At 51.6% G+C, this 21,350-nt stretch overlaps 1 protein-coding gene across 4 annotated transcripts in view; it reads left to right on the top strand.

Moving 5' to 3' along the window:
- The first annotated feature begins 769 nt into the window (after positions 1–769).
- Positions 770–21,350, top strand: part of ANXA6 (annexin A6) — a 48,403-nt gene continuing 27,822 nt past the window's right edge. For 2 of the 4 annotated variants that reach the window (XM_041749064.1, XM_041749061.1), the window contains exons 1-7: positions 770–889; positions 11,403–11,443; positions 16,125–16,215; positions 16,939–17,033; positions 17,600–17,713; positions 18,628–18,718; positions 19,664–19,743. In XM_041749064.1, the coding sequence (XP_041604998.1) occupies positions 11,429–11,443; positions 16,125–16,215; positions 16,939–17,033; positions 17,600–17,713; positions 18,628–18,718; positions 19,664–19,743 (486 nt within the window). In that variant the 5' untranslated portion in view covers positions 770–889; positions 11,403–11,428. Of the gene's footprint in view, positions 904–929; positions 1,028–11,402; positions 11,444–16,124; positions 16,216–16,938; positions 17,034–17,599; positions 17,714–18,627; positions 18,719–19,663; positions 19,744–21,350 lie in introns of those variants that run through there. The other 2 variants (XM_041749062.1, XM_041749063.1) reach the window with 2 other exon arrangements.

The raw sequence follows: 21,350 nt of genomic DNA, 5'->3' as shown, positions 1-21,350 counted from the left end.
AAACTCAGCAGGTGAATAGCAGCCCAGGGTTGCCATCAGTCTATCTTTTCACCAAAGCAGAACTTCTAAGGAGGTGTAGGGGTTGGGAGATACTACTGACCTCTCTACTGCAGGATCACCTCCTCCAGGAAGTCTTTACAAGTATCTGGGGGGACAATCATTCTGTTTCCTTTGGATTCCCAAATAGTTTATCGTGTTCTGTGTTCTAGGCGTTTTCCACACCGCTCTGGATTTTAACTGCTGGTCTCTTTGCCTTTCCTCTTAACCACACACTCCGCAGAGCCGAGCTCAAATGAGCATCCCTCTGGAGCCACTAGGCCCAGGTTCAAGTCCCAGCTCTACAAGTTACTAGCTGTGCCACGTTGGTCAAATAACTGGACGTCTCTGGGCTCTCCTGCTCCAGAAAGTGGGTAAGTAACGTCACCAGCCTGATGGGGCTATTGGGGAATGTAATCTGATCAACCAGATACAGGGCTTGGCCTCAATTCTGTCAAGCCTCAATGTTCTGTTTCTCAACGAAGCTTTGGCGAGTGGTCGGGGTCTGGGGGGAAACGTCCAGATGAGGGAAGCCCTGACGTCCGGCCCTGAGCGCCCCACGACCTTGGCCGACGCCCCCACCTCCTCTAGGTCTGAGCACCGGCGCGGGCGCTCCGCGGGGCCCCTCGGGCTGGTGACATTCTAAGATTCCGGGAGCGAATGAACTTGCGGGCTGGGGGGGAGGAGGCAAGGCGGGGCGAGCCCGATTGGCCTCGGCGCGCCACGTGTCGGGCCCCGCGCCTCCGGCTGTCCTCGGCCCGCCCCGCGCTGCGGCTAACGGGCTCCCACCCCGCGAGCTGCGTCCCCGCCGCCGCCGCCGCCGCCGGTCGCGACAGGAAGCCTCCGCCGCGCGGTGAGTGGCTTGAGGTCAGCGAGGAGATGGCCTCGGGGAGCCCCTCGCCCGGGGGCTGCAGGGGCGCGCGGGCGCGGTGAACGCCCAGTCATCGCCGAGCCGTGCCTCCCGCGGGACTCCGGGGAGGGGCGCGGGCAGGTGGGGCGCGGGCAGGTGGGGCGCGGGCAGGTGGGGCGCGGGCAGGTGGGGCGCGGGCAGGTGGGGCGCGGGGCCGGGAAGCCGAGAGGGTCGCGGGCTGAATGTGCCTGGGGGAGCACAGTGGAGCCAATCTAGGGGGCGCAAAGCGGAGGCGAAGGCGCTCTGGCTGGGGGAGGGCAGGAGAGGGGAGGGGAGGGCGGACTCGCCGGGAGTGGGGAGTGGTCCCGGGGCTGGGGGCGCTGGGGCCCAGGCAGCGCTGGATGCTGGCGGTGCTTTGCGGGGGAGGTCGGGGTCTGGGGAGGCTTAGCAGACCTGGGGTTGGGGGCAGCCGGACGGGGGTCTGCGGACCCGCAGGGCAGGGTGTGGCCGGGGCCTGAAGACGGAGGCTGTAGGAAGAGGCGGCCGGACCCTCCAGCCGCTTGTGAAGTGGATTGGGTGTGTTGTTGCGGGGGAGGGGGGCTCTCGGCGTGCAGACCAGTGGGTGACTGGCTTGTCTGTTCACTCCCTAGGGACCCTCGGGGTGCCCTTTGGACCACTGCTGCCCTAAAGGCGACTTGCAACCAGGCCCTAAGGGCAGACGCCCCACCCTTCTTGCCTTCCGGAAGCCCAGTTTGGGCCTTCCCAAAGCTTAGGGCCTCAGCTAACTCCCAAAATCCCAGCATGGGACTGAAATACCCTGAATCCAATCCCAACTCCACCATCAACTCTCACTGTGACCTTGAATCGGTCGCTTTCCCTCTCTGAGCCTCAATTTACTTCTCCAAGTCCAGCACTCACAAACCAGCCCCTCTGGGGGGACATGATGGCTATCCTTAAAATTGATTTATCTGTCAGCTGCAAGGAATGGTGACAAATTTGAGAAGTCTTGATGAGGCCTGGGAAGTCTGACCTAACCTTCAGACTCTGTCTGAAGGGGTGGGGGGGGGTGGGATCCTTTGGGAAGAGAATCCAGCCTTTGCTTCCTTCCTACCCCCCTTTTCTCTAAACCCCCGTGGGTCTTCCCTGACAATTCCAAATTTGGAAATATGGCTCCGGGGTTGGTGAAAGGACTCTGGTTTCCTCAGCCTGCCATTTTTACTCACTTCCCCCTCCTGCCCCACCCAAAGCACACCTGAAATTGCTGGCCCCACTGACCCAGAAGGGATATCCTGTCCTGCTTTGCCCTTCCAGGTGAATGACCAGCCCAGCTGCAGCTTCCACAGACCCTGCCCTTCCGGCTGGCAGGCCCTGTGTCCTGCAGAGGTCACTGGCCTGCGAGTGCGTGGAAAGCAGGGTTACAGTTCCAGGAGCTGGAGGGGTCCTTGGGCAGGGTCCTTCCCTCTCTGAATTAGTTAGCTGTCTGTTGCAAAGGCTGCTGAACTAGCTGCCACTTCTGGCGCTGGTATTCTAGGATCCACTGTTGTAAGACAGGATTCTGGGAGTTGGGTGGGGCTGGGGAGGGAGGCCCAAGCCTGCATCCCCCTCTGCAGCTGTGACAGTCACTCATCCATCTTCCTTTGCCTTCCACCCTTTGTTCCCAAGGCACTGGCTGCTTGGATTCAGAAAATATTTGTGGTTTCTGGTTTAGGGCCATAGCTCTTGCTGGGGCAGAATGTGGATACCAATGTGCAGAGTAGGGGGCCGTCCTTGGGAAGTACAGGACCTTGCCTATTGGAGCTGACCCTGGGAAGGGGTGGGGGATGTTCCGCAGTGTTGGGTAGCTGCCAGCATCTGGAGCATCTGCACTGCAGCACCCAGCAGGAGCCTTGGGCCACTAAGCCTTTACCCTGCCTCTGAGCAGCTGGGCCCCCCCGGGCAGGCCTAACCTCTAGGCCTTAGTCCCTTCCTCTCTAGAGGGGTAAGAGATGTGTCCATGGCACCCCACTGTGAACTGGGTTGGGGCTGCCTAACTCTTTATGTTGCATTTTTTTTTCTAGAATTTTCTGGGGAGGCCCAATAGTATCACTTAGCCTCACCCCACCCAGCTTCTCCAAGATATTTCCTGGGTGGAGACAAAGTGCAGGATGTGGTCTATACCCTGATTTCTGAGCATGCAAGTCCGGGTCTTGTCCGTACCCCCACCACCCCCACAACGGAGGAGAGGAAGTCTTTGTTGGGGGTGGAGGGACCCTTATGTTTATAAACTTCTCAGCTTGGAATCCAGCTACACTGCATTTCCTTCTCTCCTGAGACTGAGAAGCTCCCCCAGAGAGTAGCAAAGGAGGAATGACTGTCTTTGGGTTCTCTGAGCCTCATTGCCCATCTGTAAAGTGAGGATGAGGTTGATACCTCATGAGATTTTAAGATGGCAGATGTGAGAGAGCTTGCAAACTGTAGAGTGTTATGCACAGAGAAGCAGATGCTACCGTTGGCGTCTCGGAAGGTTGTGGTATTTGAGGAAGCAGGTGACCCAAGCCTCAGGTTCCTCATCTGAAAAACTGAGAGTCCTGGTACTTCTCAAACGATAATAAAATCATCACCTCTGTTATTTATTGAACCCTTCCAACTCGCCAGGCCCTTGCTGAACCCCTTGATATATTGGATGCTGCTTCCATGCCCATTTTGCAGATGTGGAAAGTCAGCCCTCAAAAATTTAGCGAAGAAACACTACTAAATACACATAGTGTTTCTGCTTGTCAGGGCCACTTCTAAGCTCTAAGGTGTGTCTTCTTTTCATCCTCACCATGGCCTCTTCTGAGGCACTATTTTTGTCCTGTTTTACATACAAGGCTAAGTACTTGCCCAAGACCACACAGCTCTTAAAGAGCAGAGGCTGCAGCCTCTGTCTGTTAGACACTATACTTCTCTCTCTCACAAAAGTGAACTGAACTGGGATTCAAACCCAGGCCCATAATTCCAAACCTGGGGCAGCCTGATGATCTCCTGGGGCCTTGCCCAGCCGAGATCAATGATTCTGGGTCAGGAGAGGCAAAGACACTGCTCTCTAAGAAACTCGAGTGTCTTGAGCTGGAGGGGCGGGGGGGTGCCCAGGCACAGGGCCAGGAATGGCATTTACCCCAGCTTCATCAAAGCCTGGCTTCATCAAAAGCTAGCTCCTGGAGGACCGTGGGGCTGGTCCTGGTGTCTTCCTGGGGGCTGGGGAAGGAGCTATCAGGAAAAGGGGATGGGAAGGATCATGAACTTATTCCCTGGGGGGCCTCTGAAGTTGGGTGCACTCATCCTGGGAGGCACTAAGATGATTTTCTGGGGGTATAGGAGGAAACTCTAGGGCTTTTATTACATATGCTTTTAATTTCATGCTTATAAAATATATTTTTATGATAAATACTCAGTTTTTTTCCTTTTGTTACAGTGGTATATAGGATCCAAAAAAATGACAGATTACTGCACTAGATTGCCAACTTTGTGTGGGTGGGAGACTCATCTGTTTATTTTTTATTCTACCCTCATCTCCTGCCAATAAACATACTCAATTTTTTTTAAATGAGCCCCTTAATCACTAACTTTCTTTATCATATTGGGTAAATTATATCAAGTGATTTCCTCTCGTGGCTATATAATGAGGAATAAAGCACAGTTTCAAGCCCCGTACGCTGGATGTCCTTTTATTGTATGATTTTTTCCCCCCAAGGGGGTCACTAAAGAAGCATTAAAACAGCTCAGTGCATTTCACCCAACAATCCTTATGAGCCGTACCCTGTGGTAAGGGGGTGCAGCAAAGAATCAGACACAGTGGGGATCCCTGGATGGCTCAGCAGTTTAGCGCCTGCTTTCAGCCCAGGGTGTGATCCTGGAGTCCTGGGATCGAGTCCTGCATCAGGCTCCCTGCATGGAGCCTGCTTCTCCCCCTGCCTGTGTCTCTCATGAATAAATAAATAAAATCTTTAAAAATTTTAAAAAGAATCAGACACAGTAATTTTTAAGAAACAGTAAAGTCATGATTCAAAAGATATAAAAATGACCATGTGCAAAAGATTTTATTCAATTCACATACTAATGAGGACAGGCAGATGTTATAGCCAGCTTGAAAGAGAATCAGTAGACACTTTTATTAAAAGGAATGTACAGGGCAGCCCGGGTGGCTCAGTAGTTTAGCGCCGCCTTCAGCCCAGGGCCTGATCCTGCAGACCCAGGATCGATCCCAAGATCCCATGTCAGGCTTCCTGCATGGAGCCTGTTTCTCCCTCTGCCTGTGTCTCTGTCTGTCTCTGTCTCTGTCTCTCTCTCCAATGAATAAATAAATAAAATCTTAAATAAAAAAAAAAGGAATGTACAAATGGAGGCAAACTGGTTTTTCTGGTGGAAGGGGAGGGAAATTCATTGGACCTTTACCAAATAGAACAGTATGAGCCTGTCTGTAAGAATTATTTTGCGCTGCCACCATTTACCTACAAATTACTGAGCTATAAAATTGCTCAGACTGGAATCATAACCCGGAGACTTTGAAGTAGAGATTTTTTTTCCTAGAGTACCTTGGAGGCAAGCAGCCTCCAACTACTCGAGGAATGGTAAATCCACAATGGTTGAATCCAAACCAGTCAAATGTAGGTGGTTTCTGAATACTGTAGGGGTTCAAAGAAGAGAGAAATCCCTCTTGGATTCCTGGAAGAGTTGAAAGAATCACCTAGGAAAATTTTTAAAAATTACCAAAGCTCAGGCCTCACCCCAGAACTGATTAATCAGAATCTCTGGGGGTTGACTTTATGCTTTGGTAAATTAGAAAAACTTCCCAGGTGAGGTTAATGAAGTCAGAATTGAAAAGCGCTGGTTTTGATGCTAGAAGGTTGAGTAGAAAATGCTGGTGGAAGAGGTTCTTGGCTTAGTGGGGAAAGGATGTGGTGATGGACGAAGAGGAAAGAGGAGAAGACAGATAAATCAGAAAGGATGTTGTGGGTCTTGAATGCTGAGCTGAGAGAGCCTGCTTTGAAGAGGGTCACTGGGGCCAAGGGGGTAAGCAGTGACACAGCTCAACTTAGAGTCCCCCGGGTTCTCCTGGGGCACAGAGGTCTGGGTGAGTTTTTGCATGACCTTCCATGTTATTTTTTGATTTTTCTCAGATTGCCTTCCCCACACATATCTGGTTTCACTCCCTTCCACTCAGCATCTCTTCCCTCCCTGAAAGCATATGCTCTATTCCTCCGAAGTGTGCAAGGTACCTTTTGAGGACAGACATGCTTTTTTCTTATGCTGGTGTTTCTCTTCTGTCTGACATCCCCTCTCCTCTCCAACTGCTTCATTCCATGACGTTCAGACTCGCGATTGTGCCTGTCAGCCTGAACCTCTAACATGTGTCTTTAACTTTATATACATATCACAAATGCAGCAGGAAAGGACAAGGTAAAAGAACATTTAGAAAACTAATATTTTTGTCCTGCACCCTGATGGCTTATTGTGCCTAGTACCCCTCTAACGGTGACTGTCATGACAGAAGCCATCACTTATTAAACATTTAACATGATCCTGGCCATGCTGAGTATTTTACCTGCCTTAGCTCATTAAATTTTCACACACACACACACACACAAACACAAACAAAAAAAAAAAAAACCAACCTTATGAGGTTAGCATTTCCCAGATAAGGAAACTGAGTCAGAGAGAAAACTTTGCCCTAGGTCATGAACTAGGAATTTTCTGGAATGTCTGCATTTGAACTCAGGCCATGACTGCAAAGCCTCCGTTCTTTATTATGGTGCCACACTGCCTCTCTTGTAAATATTTGGGTTTATCATAATAAAAGCTACGATTTCTTGAGCCTTTACTTCGGAATAGGCACTGGGTTGGGGCTCTTCCTCTGCTGTTTGTTTATTTTTCAGTACTTGGAGATAATTTCGATGTGCATTTTGTAGATGTGGAAACTGAGATTCAATGAAGGTAATTTTACCTAAATCACGCACTGGGGGCAGAGCTGTGACTCCCAGCTAGGTCCGACCTCAAAGCCCATGCCTCTGGCGTGATTTGGACAAGACCCTTTCCCTGTCTAGGTGTTGGTTTCCCCAACTCTTGCACTTGAGCAGTGTCAAGCCACAAGTCCTGCCAGCTCTGGTGTGTTCTGTACCCTAGCGCCTTCCTTCTGGCATCAGATGGAGCTCTCCAAAGGGGAGGTAGGGAAACATCGTTGCTTTCAGGCTAAAGAACTAAAGAGAGGCTGGCCACAGTAGCACAGAGCCACTAGGACATTCTACCCTAGAATGGATTCTGGAATGATCAGCCACGATGAGCCCTCATGGATGCCCAGATCAGGAGAGGTTCAGGGTTCTTGGGAGGAGAGAGGCACAAGTGCAGAGGGGCCATACCTGCCAGTCTTGAGAAGCTATTTCAGTCGGGGCAGGGAATAAAACTTACATATTGGGTAGGGGGGAGGTTTGGGGTGAGAGAAGAATCCTGTGACCCTGGGGGGAGAACCCTCCTGGGGCTGATGTTTTGAGGTTCTCCCATGAAAATCCTGGGAGATTATGCATTCCTGGTTGGAATCTATAAAAGCCTTTCTCATCCACTCTGATTTTCCCAAAGACGGTGTGCTATTATCCCCATTTTATAGATGAAGAAACAGGTCCAGAGAGGGAACCTGACTTGTCGGAGGTTACAGACAGATTAGAAACCAGACGTAGGTGTTTTTCTTTGGCCTCTTCCTTGTGTCCTGTTGCAGCCACGGTCCACGGTTGTGTGTGGGGCTTTCGACCTGGGACTCAGAGGCACAGATACCGGCTGTTGTCTGGGCCTTGGCCAGCCACTTATCCTCTCCAAAGTGCCTTTACCTCGAGGAGAAAATGAGGGGCCGGAAGTGGTGGATGGTTAAGAGTCCTCTGGGATTCTGAAACATTGTATATAAAACACTGATTCAACCAATTCTGGGTTGCTCTGGGAGGGGTCAGAGACCCTTGTAAAGGCAGGGTAAATGGCACCTCTGTGATTAGCTCCAGTGCTTCCCTGAGCCCGCAGAGAAGGGGCTCCTGGAGATGCCCACCCCTCCCCACAACTGCAATCTCAACATCTAGTTCTGGAAGAAGTTTGCTTTCTGTGTATACACCAACCTGCACTCACATGAAGCGCATGTAAACTGTTCTCTGAGCTGGGAATGTTTTCCCAAAGACTGGGAGGCCCTTCCTCTAAGCCGTCTCTCCTTGGAAAGGGGCTCTCATCCAGATGGCCCTGAGCTGCAGCCAGCAGCTGAAGTTTCCAGCGACAAGGCCAAGGGAAAACGCTTCCAGACTGGAGGTACAGGTGACAGGCCTGAGCCCTCCCTGCCCAGCAGACTTCCTGGGCCTCTTTTGGTCCCTGTTTCTATGCTGGCCTTGGGGGATCCTTCACACCCCCTCCCCACACCGTGCCCCAGGCTGGGAAACCCAGGAGCTCACTCAAATGTTCACACACGGCACCCCCCCATCCCCGGCTGGGGGAATTTCCACTTCCTGGTGAGAGTTGCATGTTGGTACATTGGTACAGAGGGGCCCCTGGTTGTCAGGGAAACACCGGGGTTTCCTCAAGCTCTGCTAGGGTTGCGGGCAGATTGCTGCCATCCTCTGCTGTTCATCCCCAGGCCCCACCTCCTGCCTGTCTGCTGACCAGTTTGGGGGACTCATGATCAGGCCCTGGGGATCCGGGCAAACTCGACACAGCGCTGTCAGAACTTCCACCGGCACAGCGAATGCCTGGCCTCCTCATGCGCTCTGCCCTTGACATAAGTTAATGTCTCAGCCCCTGACAGCCCTACAAGGCAGGAAAGGGAAAGGCCCAGTTTTGTACTTGAGATAACCTAGAACTCAGAGATGAGCAATGTGTCCGAGGTCACGTAGCTAATAAGTAACAAAACCTTATTTGTTTTTTTTTTTTTTTGATGACTTATTTTTAATTTTAATTTTAATTTTATTTTTTGTATATTTTTTATTGGAGTTCGACTTGCCAACATATAGTGTAACACCCAGTACTCATCCCATCAAGTGCCCCCCTCAGTGCCTGTCACCCAGTCACCCCAACCCCCCCGCCCACCTCCCCTTCCACTACCCCTTGTTCGTTTCTCAGAGTTAGGAGTCTCTCATGTTCTGTTCCCTTCTCTGATAATTCCCACTCATTTTCTCTCCTTTCCACTTTAATCCCTTTCACTTTTTTAAATATTCCCCTTATGAGGGCAGCCCGGGTGGCTCATTGGTTTAGCGCCACTTTCAGCCCAGGGCCTGATCCTGGAGATCCGGGATTGAATCCCATATCGGGCTCCCTGCATGGAGCCTGCTTCTCCCTCTGCCTGTGTCTCTGCCTTTCTCTCTCTCTCTCTCTCTCTCTCTCTCTCTGTGTGTGTGTGTCTCTCATGAATAAATAAGTAAAATCTTTAAAATATGTATATATATTCCCCGTATTAGTGAAGCCATGTGATGATTGTCCTCCGATTGACTTACTTCACTCAGCGTAATACCCTCCAGTGTGGTCTGTGTATACAATGGAATATTCCTCAGCCATTAGAAATGACAAATACCCACCATTTGCTTCGATGTGGATAGAACAGAACAAACCTATTTGAATCTACTTCTGTCCATCTGACCCTCCCCGCCCAAACCTGTGTTCTCCTTACTGTGTCCCACTGTCTCCAGTGACCCCAGAATGAGAGCAGGATTACAGACTGAGGTCTAGAGCTGGTTTTCCCTAAATTGTTGCTGGTTTGGGGTTTTGTTTGTTTGTTTGTTTGTTTTTTGTTTGTTTGTTTGTTTTGGTGGTGTGGTATGTGGTGGACTGGAAAGCACTGAGGGAATGTCACCCTGGTTCTACTCTTCTAGTTCCACTCTTTGTAACTATTGCTGAGTAAGTCTGATAGACTTCGTTATTCTTACTTTTCTTGCTTTTAAAAAGTAGTACACAGGGATCCCTGAGTGGCTCAGCAGTTTAGCGCCTGCCCTTGGCCCAGGGAGTGATCCTGGGGACCCAGGATCGAGTCTCACGTCAGGGCTCCTTGCATGGAGCCTGCTTCTCCCTCTGCCTGTGTCACTGCCTCTCTCTGTCTCTCATGAATGAATAAATAAAATCTTAAAAAAAAAAAAAGTAGTACACAGACATGGCTCAGAAAGATCCAACGAGGGCACCTGGCTGGCTCACTGGTTGAGTGTCTGCCTTTGGCTCAGGGCATGATCCCGGGATTCTGGGATCGAGTCCCACATCTGGTTCCCCGCAGGGAGCCTGCTTTTCCCTTTGCCTATGTCTCTTCTTCTCTGTCTGTGTCTCTCATAAATAAATAAAATCTTTAAAAAACAAAAAAAGAAAGAAAGATCCAATGATACAGTCCTGACTGAAATGGAAAGCACAGGCCCTTCTTTCTCCTCTTGTCCCAGGAAAATTGCTTCAGTTCCATCTTTGCCTTCCTGCTGAGAGTGCTCACCAGCCTGCCCTGGCCCCCCTTTCTCTTCCCCTTTCCAAGGCAGTTACAGCGCTTTTTTCATTTCTTTCTAGGTGTAAGACATTTTTGTTTATTTTTTCACTCTATCTCCTACACTCCCTTGGATAAGATCATGTGTCCAGTTTGTCCTTAAAGAAGGAGAAAAATCCAGCGTCTTTACAGTGGCTCATGCCCTGATCCGCTGCCTCCATTCCCTGCTGCCACATTAGCCACACTGAGTCCCCTCGACTGCACTGCCCTAGGTGTCCACATGGCTCATGTCATCCTCTGACCATTTGGCCTGGGCTCCTTGTCACTGTCTCCCTGACCAGGCATTATGTTTTCTCCTTCCTTTTTTGCCATGTGCATTTTTATTCTTTCCCAGTATGGAGTCAGCTGCAGAAAAGCAGGGTTTTAACAATCTCTTTTATTGATTGCTGTATCCTCAGTGCCTAATTAGAGCAGTTGCTCAAGAAAGGCTCACTGACTTACATGGGAACCACAGCCCTTCAGACATTTGTAGCAGGTGGCCGAGAGCCCTTTGAGCATTCTCATCTGCAGAACGTGAAACCCTGGCTTCTCGAACCATTCCTGGTGACTTAGACATAGGGTATGCATGGTGCAGATAGCTTAGACTCTGGAATCTGGACTTTGTTGTATTCATTTTTAAGCTGTGTGACTTTGAGTAAATTACGCAACCTCCCTGACTCCCTATCCTCCATTCCCTCCTTTGTGGAAGGGGAGAATCTGATGCTGGGAAGGATCACCATGAGGATTAAGTGGGACATCTGGGAAAGTGCCCTGTATGGCCTGGAGAAGTGGTGTGTGCTCAGAGGTCATGCCCTATCTCCCTTTCCCATCCTGGTGTGAGTGTCTGGACACAGGCCAGTCTACTCAGTGTATTATGAAAAGTGCGACTGGCCCCAAGGCAGGTCTGTATGTAATTTAACCCAAAGGGCTAGGGGCAGCTGGAATACAGCAGGGGGAGCATACTTCCCTTAGGAAGCAAGAAGGGTGAAGAAATTGAGGGAAAGCATGGAGGTGACCAGATCTCATGGGTCTCTTTCTTCTCCACAGTGTTACCTGCTGCAGAACCTGATACCATGGCCAAACCACAGGTAAGGAGCATCCCGCCTCCTGAAGGCTCTTCTCTGCCTTTCCTGGGCTCCCAGAGTCCCTAGGCCCATTCTGCAGATCCCTGGTGCCTTCATCTAAAAAGGAGCAGGAGAGGTTCTCAGGCTTTGCTTGATCCCATTACAAGTCACATCCTTTTCAGTTGCAAGTGACCAGTGACAATGCACAACATCCTAAGCAGAAGAGATGTATATTGGCTTATGTGACTGAAAAGCCCAGGGCTTCAAGTTTGGGTTCCAGGGACCCAAATGATATTGTCAGGATTCGGCATCTGTGAATTGAAATTCCTCTGGGTGGCTTCAATCTTGGGTGGTTCTTCCCTAACTTGGCACCCTAGCCACCAGTGCCCCAGGCTTCCATTCTGTTTCCTGAGCAAGCTGGAGGAAACAACATAATTTATTCCTGATGATTCCAGGGAAAGTCCTAGGTCTGGTTCTCATTGGCTGAGCCAATGGTGACTTGGATTCCGGTGGTTGAGTTGGTGCTACCTGAACTGTGTGGACCAGAGGTGGTTTCCCAGGAAGATGGCTACTGGTCAGGCAAAAGCATTCGAGGGTTATCTCTGCTCTGGCAGTGGAAGCGTCCCTTGTTACATGCATCTGGGTTTAAGTCTCCCTGGCTTGGGAGACCCCAGTCTTTCATGCTGTGTAACTGCTTTGCTGGGCTGTAGAAGTTGAGGTGTGGTGGAGGAGCTTTTACTCCTGGGTGTGGCCAGGATCAGGTTCTGTCCTTGAGCAGAGCTAGCTGTCCTGTGCCAGGCGTCACCTGAGAGTGACTCCTCTTGTCTAGCAGTAGAAAAGGAGATGGGATTGATAAGGGAGGATGAAACCAAGGTACACCTGACTTGGCCTCTCTTGCTCCTCACTTCAGTCACAGAGCGACTGGCCACAGACATAATACAGGAGCTGTGTGATCTTGGGGGAAGTTCTACTCTCTCTGGACCTCAGTTTTCATGACTCACCACCACCCAGTGAACTAGGGCCTTAAGGATATCTATTCACAATTTTTGAAGAGCTCAGTTTCTCATGTGATACAGGATCAGTGCTCAGAAGAGTCCTAGCTGTGGCCTCCCTGTCAGCCTCTGAGGAGCACACTTTGCACAAGTGGCCTCTCTGACCAGGAGAAGAAAGTGTTAGTGGTTATGGGCAAAGGTCCAAGGCATAACTTGCTGTTCCCCATTTTCCATATGTAGTCATACCAGAGCTATTTCCTGGGAGGCATTCAAACTGCAGGGTTCCGCACAACTCAAGTGGAGAGAGCAGATCCTGGGAGGTCAGAGGGGTCAGGAGCTAGGGCACAGATATTTGGAATCCTGTTCCAGGGCTCTCAAGCCATGCTCCTGCCTGGCTGACCTGTGGTTTCTTGTTGCCTTGGACCAGGGGCCGGTAGACAGTCTGCAAGCAAGAGTCCCAGGGTGTCAGAGCCTGTGGGGTCCCTCATCTCACGAGATGAGCTGGAATCCACCGATGCACAGCACTCATGCTCTGTGTGGAGGCAGTAAAGTAGCTCTGTGGGTGCAGGTTGAGGAAGCTGGGAAAGATGCCTAAAGGGAGCTGCGGGGGAGGAGGGAGCTGCTGGGAAGAGTGAGGGGGCTGATGTGTGCACGGGGGAGGGGAAGCTGGAACAGAAGGCCAGAGAGATGGTGCAGAGTGTTGTGGGCAGCAAAAGCAATTTGGCCTGCTTGGACTGCCAGGGTTCGGGGAGGGAGGGAGGTTGCAAAAGACAAAAACTGGAGAGTTTGAGCAGGTCTTCTTCCATTCTTGAGCTGAAGTTTGTATCTATTGCTTGCGATTATTGGCAGCCCAATTATGCATCCTGTACACCCCCTTCCCAACATTCCTATACCCCCCACACCCATGCACAGAACAAGCCACTCTTTTCTCTGGTCCATTTCTGCCGGGTTTTTTTTTTCTTCTTCTGCTGTGTTAATTGGGTTATCCTCCCCATCCTTCCTTCTAGAAGAGGGGGGATCTTGAGGACCAAAGATGTGAAGAAATGGTGTGGTGTCAGAAAGGTCCCAGACTCATAGCTCTGTGGCATCCGTTTGACAGGGGTGATCTGGATTGGAACTTGACGATGGGCACGAGAACACTGAGGTCTGGGCAAGAGGGGGGCAGGCACTGGTCCACGGACCTCCAGCAGCTGCAGAGCTGAGGCCCAGGTCAGGTCTGGTCACGATCGCTCCAAGCTGGAGTCCTGGCTGGGCAGCCGTCTCTCAGGAGAGGCTGCAGGCTCCTACTCAGGCAGCAGCTGGTATGGGTCCCGAGACCTCAGAGCCTCAGGGTCCAGGCCGCTCACCAGCTGGCAGCAGGACCTGCTGAATATTTCAGGATGGAAAGTCCTTTCTCTGCTCTCCGTGCCCCTCGCCCCTCCGTGATGAGTGCCCGAGGCCAGGAGCCTGTCTGCCAGAGGAGCACCAGGCTGTCTAGGTGCCCTGAAGTGGGGACAGCTACACAGGTGGCACCTGGAGACTGAGTTCATCAGGTTGGCGTGAGGATGACCAATGGTGGGAGACTGGGGGACTTGTAGGACTGTCTCTATGCCTCTAAATGTGACCAGCGCTAAGCCCCCTCCCCCATCGTGTCCCCCTCTTCTAGTTGTTGCAATCTAGGATAACCCCTGGGATAACCGCCCCTTGGAAGAGTTTATTGTCCTTAGGCAAAGACACCTGAGAAGCTGGCCTCGCTGCTCACTCAGCCCGTGTTGAAGGGAACATTTGGATCAAGCTTCCTGTTGTCATTAGGCTTCCTGTCCCCCTGGAGGACATTGCCTCATCCCTCACCTGCCATGGGAGGAGGGGCAGCTGAGGTTGGGGAGCAGCTGCATGGATGGGGAGAGGGTCCTCAGCTTGCTGCTCCTCTGCCCTTCCACCTCCTCTTCTTGTTCTTTCCTGGCAACTTAGAGTCCCATGGTCCTGGCAGCTCTGGATGTTGGCACTGAGCACTGGAGAATCTTCTAGAACCTTACTGTGCTGTTTCCTGTGTGAAGCCTTTCTCCTAGACTCAGCTTTTCTCATCCCCCGCCCCCAACCCTTGGGGCGAGCTGTCACTCAGCCTTTAGGGGCTCAGTGTAGAATTCACCTCCAGGAGGTCTTTGATCTGCTCAGAATGTATGTGGTCACTCGTCACTCATCCATCCCCGTGCCTATCCCCCTCGGCAGCAGATATCAGGGCTTGGTTACTCCAAGCTCTGCACTAGGTGCTGGGACTGCACGGGTGAGAAGGGCCGACGCTCCTAGGGCTTTCTAAACAGACTGTCTCTTTTCTGACCTGGGTATCTGGCCTGTGTTACTCTCTCCTCCTCTGCCCAGGGGTGTGATCAGGTTGCAGGGGATTCACGGGTGGCGGGAAGAGGGCCGTGTCCCTTTCTGGTCACCCGCCCTGTCAGAACTTTAAATAGCAACCCTGCGCCCACGCATGCATATCTCAGAGGAGCAGCAACTGCAAACATACACCAAGGAGCACCCAAATGTCTGGCCAGGCCGTTCAGTGGGGCCTGGGAGACGCAAGACATGGTCGGAGGCTCTTTTTTTGCAGTGAGCCACCCCCAGTCCTTGCACAGGTTCCCTCCCCTAGATGGAATCGACCTCCACTATTTTCCCAAATTACTCTGCCTCTGTTTTAGGGTATTTATTACCAGCTCTATGCTAATTTGTGTGCTTGTCTCTCTCTCTCTCTCTCTCTCTGTCTGCTGAGTCTGAAGCTCATGAAAGACAGGGTCAGGTCTTCTTTCTCCCTGAAACTTCAGCCCTTAGCATTGGGCCTGGCCCAGGCTAAGTGCCCTCTCACCATGCCGTGAGCTCAGTACTCAGGCTCCCGCAGCCCCAGCCACTCTCCTGGCCCCAAACTTCTCTGGGGCCATGGAGCTGACCCACATCTGACTTCTCTGTGAACCAGTCCATTGTGCATTCAGGTTCAATGTCTCAGATCCTCTGGCTCTGCCTCTCCTCCCTTTCACCCCAAGGATCCAGCCAGCTTGTCCTCAGATGCCAGTCTCTAGCTCAGTTCACTGAGCCCAAAGGGCAGCATCTTGTCTTGGCATTGATTCTGAGGGTGGTTCTGGGCTTCCCTTGGGCCACGACCTCACCCTCAGAAGCTGGCAACTATCAGGTGTCTGGAGCTGGAGAGCAGAGGGGAACAGGCCAGAGATCTGGGCTCTGTGGGACCCCCAGCAAGAGGCTTTCCCTCTTTGGGCTCGGCTTCTTTGTTTCTGTGGAATAGATCATCTTAAGTGCTTCTGCTTGGAATCACATTAAGGGAGGCAAAAGGGTTTTGTAGACTATAAAGTGCCATAAAAATATAAGGAACTTTTGTTATTCTTGAAGGGATCATTTCTACCCCTCGCATTCAGCCTGGCTTTTTCTTCTCTTTCGGGTCCTGGGAAAGGTAATATAGTGCAGTGGGCTCAATGGAGCCACTGTCCCTTGGGGAAATGGCAATGTCTGTGGGCAGGCTATGTCAGGAAGTACAGAGAGAGTCGTCCGTACCCTTGCTTGGGCTTTCTGTAGTCCAATTAATCTGCAGTGATTAATTTTAGGGGAAGGAAACTCAGCCTAGACTCTGCCTATGGCCAGAGTTGAGAGTATGACCTGGGGTTGGAGTTGGGGCTGGGAGCCTTGTTTAAGGCCAAGATCAGCAGTTCACCTTCTGCTTCTTCTCTCCACAGGGTGTCAAGTACCGTGGCTCCATTCATGACTTCCCAAACTTTGACCCCAACCAGGATGCTGAGGCCCTATATACCGCCATGAAGGGCTTTGGTGGGTGCTCAGCCACCAGCAGTGGGGCCCTGGGAAAGGGAGCAGGACTCATGGGAGCTTGGGGGTGTTCCCACATGTGGGCTCAGCCCCGAACCCTCCTGGGGGCGAGGGTTGGGGTGAGGTACTGAGATGGGCTCACTCATTCTTTTGTCTCCTCTTTTTATTGTTTTTCATAATTTTATAATGAAATATTTCAGACCAACCAAAAGGTCTAAAGAATAATAGAAGCTTCACCCAAGGACCTGCCACTCACCATGAGAAGTAGCACTTGCCTCCTCATAGAGTTGAAACCTCCTTGGTGGGTCCCCTCCTAAAGTATCACCCCTGCCTTTCCTCTTGGGGGTAACCACTACCCTGAACTTGGTGTTCATTATTCTCTTTTATTTCTCTTGTTGTTGAAACAACCCTGTCTTGGGTATTAGGATACCTGGGCTTTTCTAAACCTGGTCTCATTTTGAAAGCTAGGGTGAGTCCTTGCTTCTCTTTCGGCCTCAGTTTCCTTATGTGTCTGATGAGGGACTAGATCACAGGCCCTCTGAGTTCAAATACTGTGGGTGCTGTGATACTTCTCAGTAAGGCCTTAACAGGTCCCCATAGATCCTCCCCCACTGACACCCCCGCCTGATGATCGGGAGGCTGGTGCTGAGGCCTGCCCGGAGCAGCCCTGGTGGGTTTCCTGGAGGCAGGTTGAGGTTGGGTCACCAGTGCCCTCCTGTCTTCCAGGCAGTGACAAGGAGGCCATACTGGAGCTCATCACTTCTCGGAGCAACAGGCAGAGGCAGGAGATCTCCCAGAGCTACAAGTCCCTCTACGGCAAGGTAACCGTGGCAACTGTGAGGTGGGTGGGATGGGGCCAGGGAGCTGATTTCATTCACCCGCACGTTCATTCAGGGTCCCACCTGTTTTACTCCAGCTCAGCCCTCCATGCTGACAGTTCTGCCCTCCTTTTCTCTTCTCATTAGTCAGGCCCCACTCAGCCACAGATGCGTGTACGCCGCCTGCTGTATGCTTGGGCACTGTGCTAGGTTGTTGGGGCTCACAGGCGAACGAGACCTGTGGGGTGTCAGCCCTGTGGACCCACAGACAGTGGGAGGGACACTCAGTAAACAAGTGAGCCAACAATGCCAGGGAAGAGGCACTGTGCCATGCACCCCCCATTTGCTCACCGTGTGACTTTGGGCGAGTTGCCTGACGTCTCTAAGCCCCTTTCTTAGCGTTGATGGGAGCCTATACCTCCCAGAGTGACCCTTCCATGGGCTTACTTAGCCTGGTGTCTTGCAGGGCAGGTGCTCATTAAATGTGATAAGAATCACATTTAATGAGCAACTCCCCCTTCTCCTCCATCTCCTCTCCCTTTCCCACCCCCCCCCCGACCCCCACCCAGGACCTCATTGCTGACTTGAAGTATGAGCTGACAGGAAAGTTTGAACGACTGATTGTGGGTCTCATGAGGCCACTTGCCTACTGTGATGCCAAAGAAATTAAAGACGCCATCTCGGTAAGAAGCGTGGGTCAGTATATGTGTTGCAAGTGGGGTTGTGATTAATGGGAAGATTCTGGTCTCTGCAGCAAGTATTCAGTGAGGCCTGCACCCACCAGCAGTGTGCCCCACTGCAAGAGGCAGCTTGCTCAAACCCTGTCCCAGAGGGGTGCCACAGTCTCCTCCAGATGGACAGATATGGGACAGATGTTGGTGTGAGACAGACCTCGTAGAGCGGCCCTTGGCCAGACCTCAACACAGCAGCTTACAGCCCTGAGGAAGCGAGATGCAGGGGCACAAGGGCAAACTGTGCCCAACTCCCCAACACCAAGGGCATATTAGAGGAGGTCGGGAGGGCAGGCCCAGGGTGGCTTGAGAGGGTGTCACAGAATATGAGAGATCAAGTTGGGCCCAAAAGCTCTGAGGTCATTCCAGGCTAGGTAAGAAAGGTGTGTTCAGGACCCGGGTGTAGCGCAGCCTGGCTGAAGCAAGCAGCGAGGGATCAAAGCTCTTAAATGTATCGGGCACTTTACAGAAGCCAGTTGTATACCTGTGATCTTTGCCTCAGGTGAGCTATTCAATATGGCTTTATATGTTGGTAAATTTAGCGACATGAGAGATTGCCTTCTCAACGTCCTTGTGAGTTTGGCAGAGCAACTGGCATCATTTCCATTTTACAGATGAGAAAAGAAGCTCAGAAAGACAATGTTTCTCAATGAGAGGTCACAAAGCAAGCTGCTGGCAGAGGCAGGACTGAAACCTATATCTTTTGATTCTCAGGGCAGCAGCTCCAGCTTGGTGCCTAAGAGCTGTGGTGGGAGCACTCTGAGTGTTGAGGGTTTCATAGTTCTGGCCACTCCAGGAACCCAACGCGTGGTTGGCGGTGGCCTCCCATCCCAGTCCTGACTCCTGTGTCCCTTCTGTGCTCCCAGGGCATCGGCACTGATGAGAAGTGTCTCATTGAGATTTTGGCCTCTCGGACCAATGAGCAGATCCACCAGCTGGTGGCAGCATACAAGGATGGTGAGATGGGCGGGAGGGACCATTCAAGACTTTGAGATATGAAATGAGGGTAATTGCAAGGGTGGGGACCCTAAGACTGTGGTGGGCCATCCAACTTCTTCCCTCTTTCCCTCTGATCTGTCCATCATTTTTCCATGTCAGAAATAGCTGCTCTGTGCAGCAATGTTCTAGGTTCTCAGGATATGGTGGTGGGGAGAACCCATGTAGTCCCTGCCTCCTAGAGCTTACAGATTCATGAGGTAACAAGGGATACAGACAATACACAGGTAAACACGATGATGACATGTTGTTACACAATGAAGTAACAAGAATCAGACTTTAATTGGGCAGGACCTGCCTGCCCCAGACAAGTGGTCAGGGAAAGCATGTCTTGGGAGGAAATGAGAAGGAGCCAGTTGTGTAAAGAATGGGGAGAAGATCCTGGCAGGCATAGGGAATGGCAAGTCCATAGGCCCTGGGGCAGAAATGAGTCTGGTAGCCAGTATAAGGCCAGAGTTGGTAGAGGGCAGGACAGGGTCACACAGAGCCTTGCAGGCCAAGAGAAAGGTGATGTTTGATTCCAAGTCCAGCAGGAAGCAGGGGAGCCCATGATCAGAGAGGGCTCTAAGAGTTACTCTTGTTGCTGTTGATTGGAGAGGGAGGGGAGCAGAAGCAGGAGGCACAGTTAGAAGCCTGTAGCCACTGTCCAGGTGAGTGACCAGAGTACCTGGAGTAGGATAGCACGAGTGGAGATAGAGGGAAGTGGACAGATTCCATCTCCATGTGTCAGGGGTCAGTGCAAAAACCTGTGAAGACATACCCTGGGTCCTTCGATGATCATCCCAGAGACTGGGTTCTGGGATTTGTAACAAATATCTGAATCACCCTGGGGGCAGCAGGGACCTTTATCCTAAATCCCTGAGGTCTCACAGGGATGGGACTAGAGCTTGTGTTCCTTTCCTGCAGCCTATGAGCGAGACCTGGAGGCTGACATCATTGGTGACACTTCTGGCCACTTCCAGAAGATGCTTGTGGTCCTGCTCCAGGTTGGTCCACTATGGGGTCCTCCCTGAAGCTCTAGCAGAGACGGGCAGAGGGCTGTGGGCAACTTTTTCCTGTTGCCCCAGACAGAGTGGCTGTGAGGGGTTCCTTGGTGGCTCATCGGGTATAAAGTCCTCATAAGCTGTGGCCACTCCTGAACTGCCCATTTATCCACGAACTTGAGATGGTTCCTCTCTGGCTCACCTGGCTGTAGAATCCGAGCATCCAGGGTCTGCTGTGTTGCCCCTGGTTTGCATAGGCAGGTGGTCTTGCATTCCCTTTGCACACATCCCTCTTTTGTGCCCAAGAGAATCCTCCATCCTCTCTTCATACCCCCACCCCTCCTTTCCAGGCCTCCCTCTTACCAGCCATTGCTTCTCCCCGCCGCCCCCGCAGGCACCCGAGTCACCAGCAGGGATGGGGCATTTCTGGGGCTGCCTGCATGGCGTGTCCCACAGCCAAGCCCTGCTGCTCCTCCCTTCCACCCCCAGAGTACATAAAAAAGGACCATGAAGAGGCTGCAGACTGGCATCCACAGCCAACTTCAATCTGCCAAGTTGTTTTTCCCCCTGGGTTTTCCTACACAATGTGTTTTTTTAAAAAATACTTTGAGTTAGTTGCTAACATTTAAAAATGAAGAGCTTTTGCTTGAAAGCCAGATTTCTACGTTCCTTTGAATAATAGAAAGTTCTGGCAATAGCAGGCCTGCAGGGGGCTGGAAAACAGCCCCACTCTGCTGCTTCACCATCACCTGCCCGGCTCCCGGGAAAGCTCCATGACCATGGGCTCTGTGCGGACAGGCATTGAGAAATTTCAAGGCCAGCTCCAAGGACCAAACTTGTAGGGAGCTTTATATAGATATTAAGCCACTTCATTGTTCCTTTCACTTCCTGCCCTCCCATACACATTTCACCCTAGCCGCTCCCAGGTCTTTTTCTTCCATTGCCATAGCAATCCCAGTCCCATATCAAGCAGCTGGGGAATTATCAGAACGTCAGGGATGGGAAAGCCATTTGTTCTGGAGAGGAGAGTTTCAGCTCCTTTTTAATATCTAACACCAAGTGGGCAGTGCCACAGCATGGATTATAAATGTGCAGGCTCTGTCATTGTAAGCTCAGTCTCCAAGAGAACCAGGGGCTTTGATATCTGGAGATGCACCATCTAGGGGGAAGAGGAGATAAGCCTAGGCCTGACCCGTACCTATAGAACCACGATGCCCACTAGGGCTGGCCCCGTGCCCTGTGAGTACCATCCTTTGTCAAGTGGGGCACAGGGCATGGGTGGAGCAGCAGAAACACCAATAGGATTTGATGCCTTTTGGATCTCAGGACCCAAGTCTCAGATCCTCACTGGTGAGTTCTTTGGGTTAAGGTGTGAACCCTCAGTAGAACAAAGATGTGCAGACTTCCTACTCTTGCGGTGTCATTGTTGGTGGGCATTGTGAGCCACACCAAGGCTTGTGCAGGGTCCTGTTCTCAGTACAGGCTCTGGCTTGCTCTGGGATGGGGTACCTAAAGGGACCTTGGTCATTCTCAGAACACTCCTTCTTTGGTCCCAACTCCAAGGATGAAGGGAAAAGCCAATAGGAGGGACCCTATGATTTCCCATAAAA

Source organism: Vulpes lagopus, chromosome 3, assembly GCF_018345385.1.
Source record: "Vulpes lagopus strain Blue_001 chromosome 3, ASM1834538v1, whole genome shotgun sequence".
Taxonomy (NCBI): Eukaryota; Metazoa; Chordata; class Mammalia; order Carnivora; family Canidae; genus Vulpes; species Vulpes lagopus.
The sequence above is the reverse complement of the archived record's forward strand: the minus strand, read 5'-3'. Positions and strand labels throughout refer to the sequence as shown.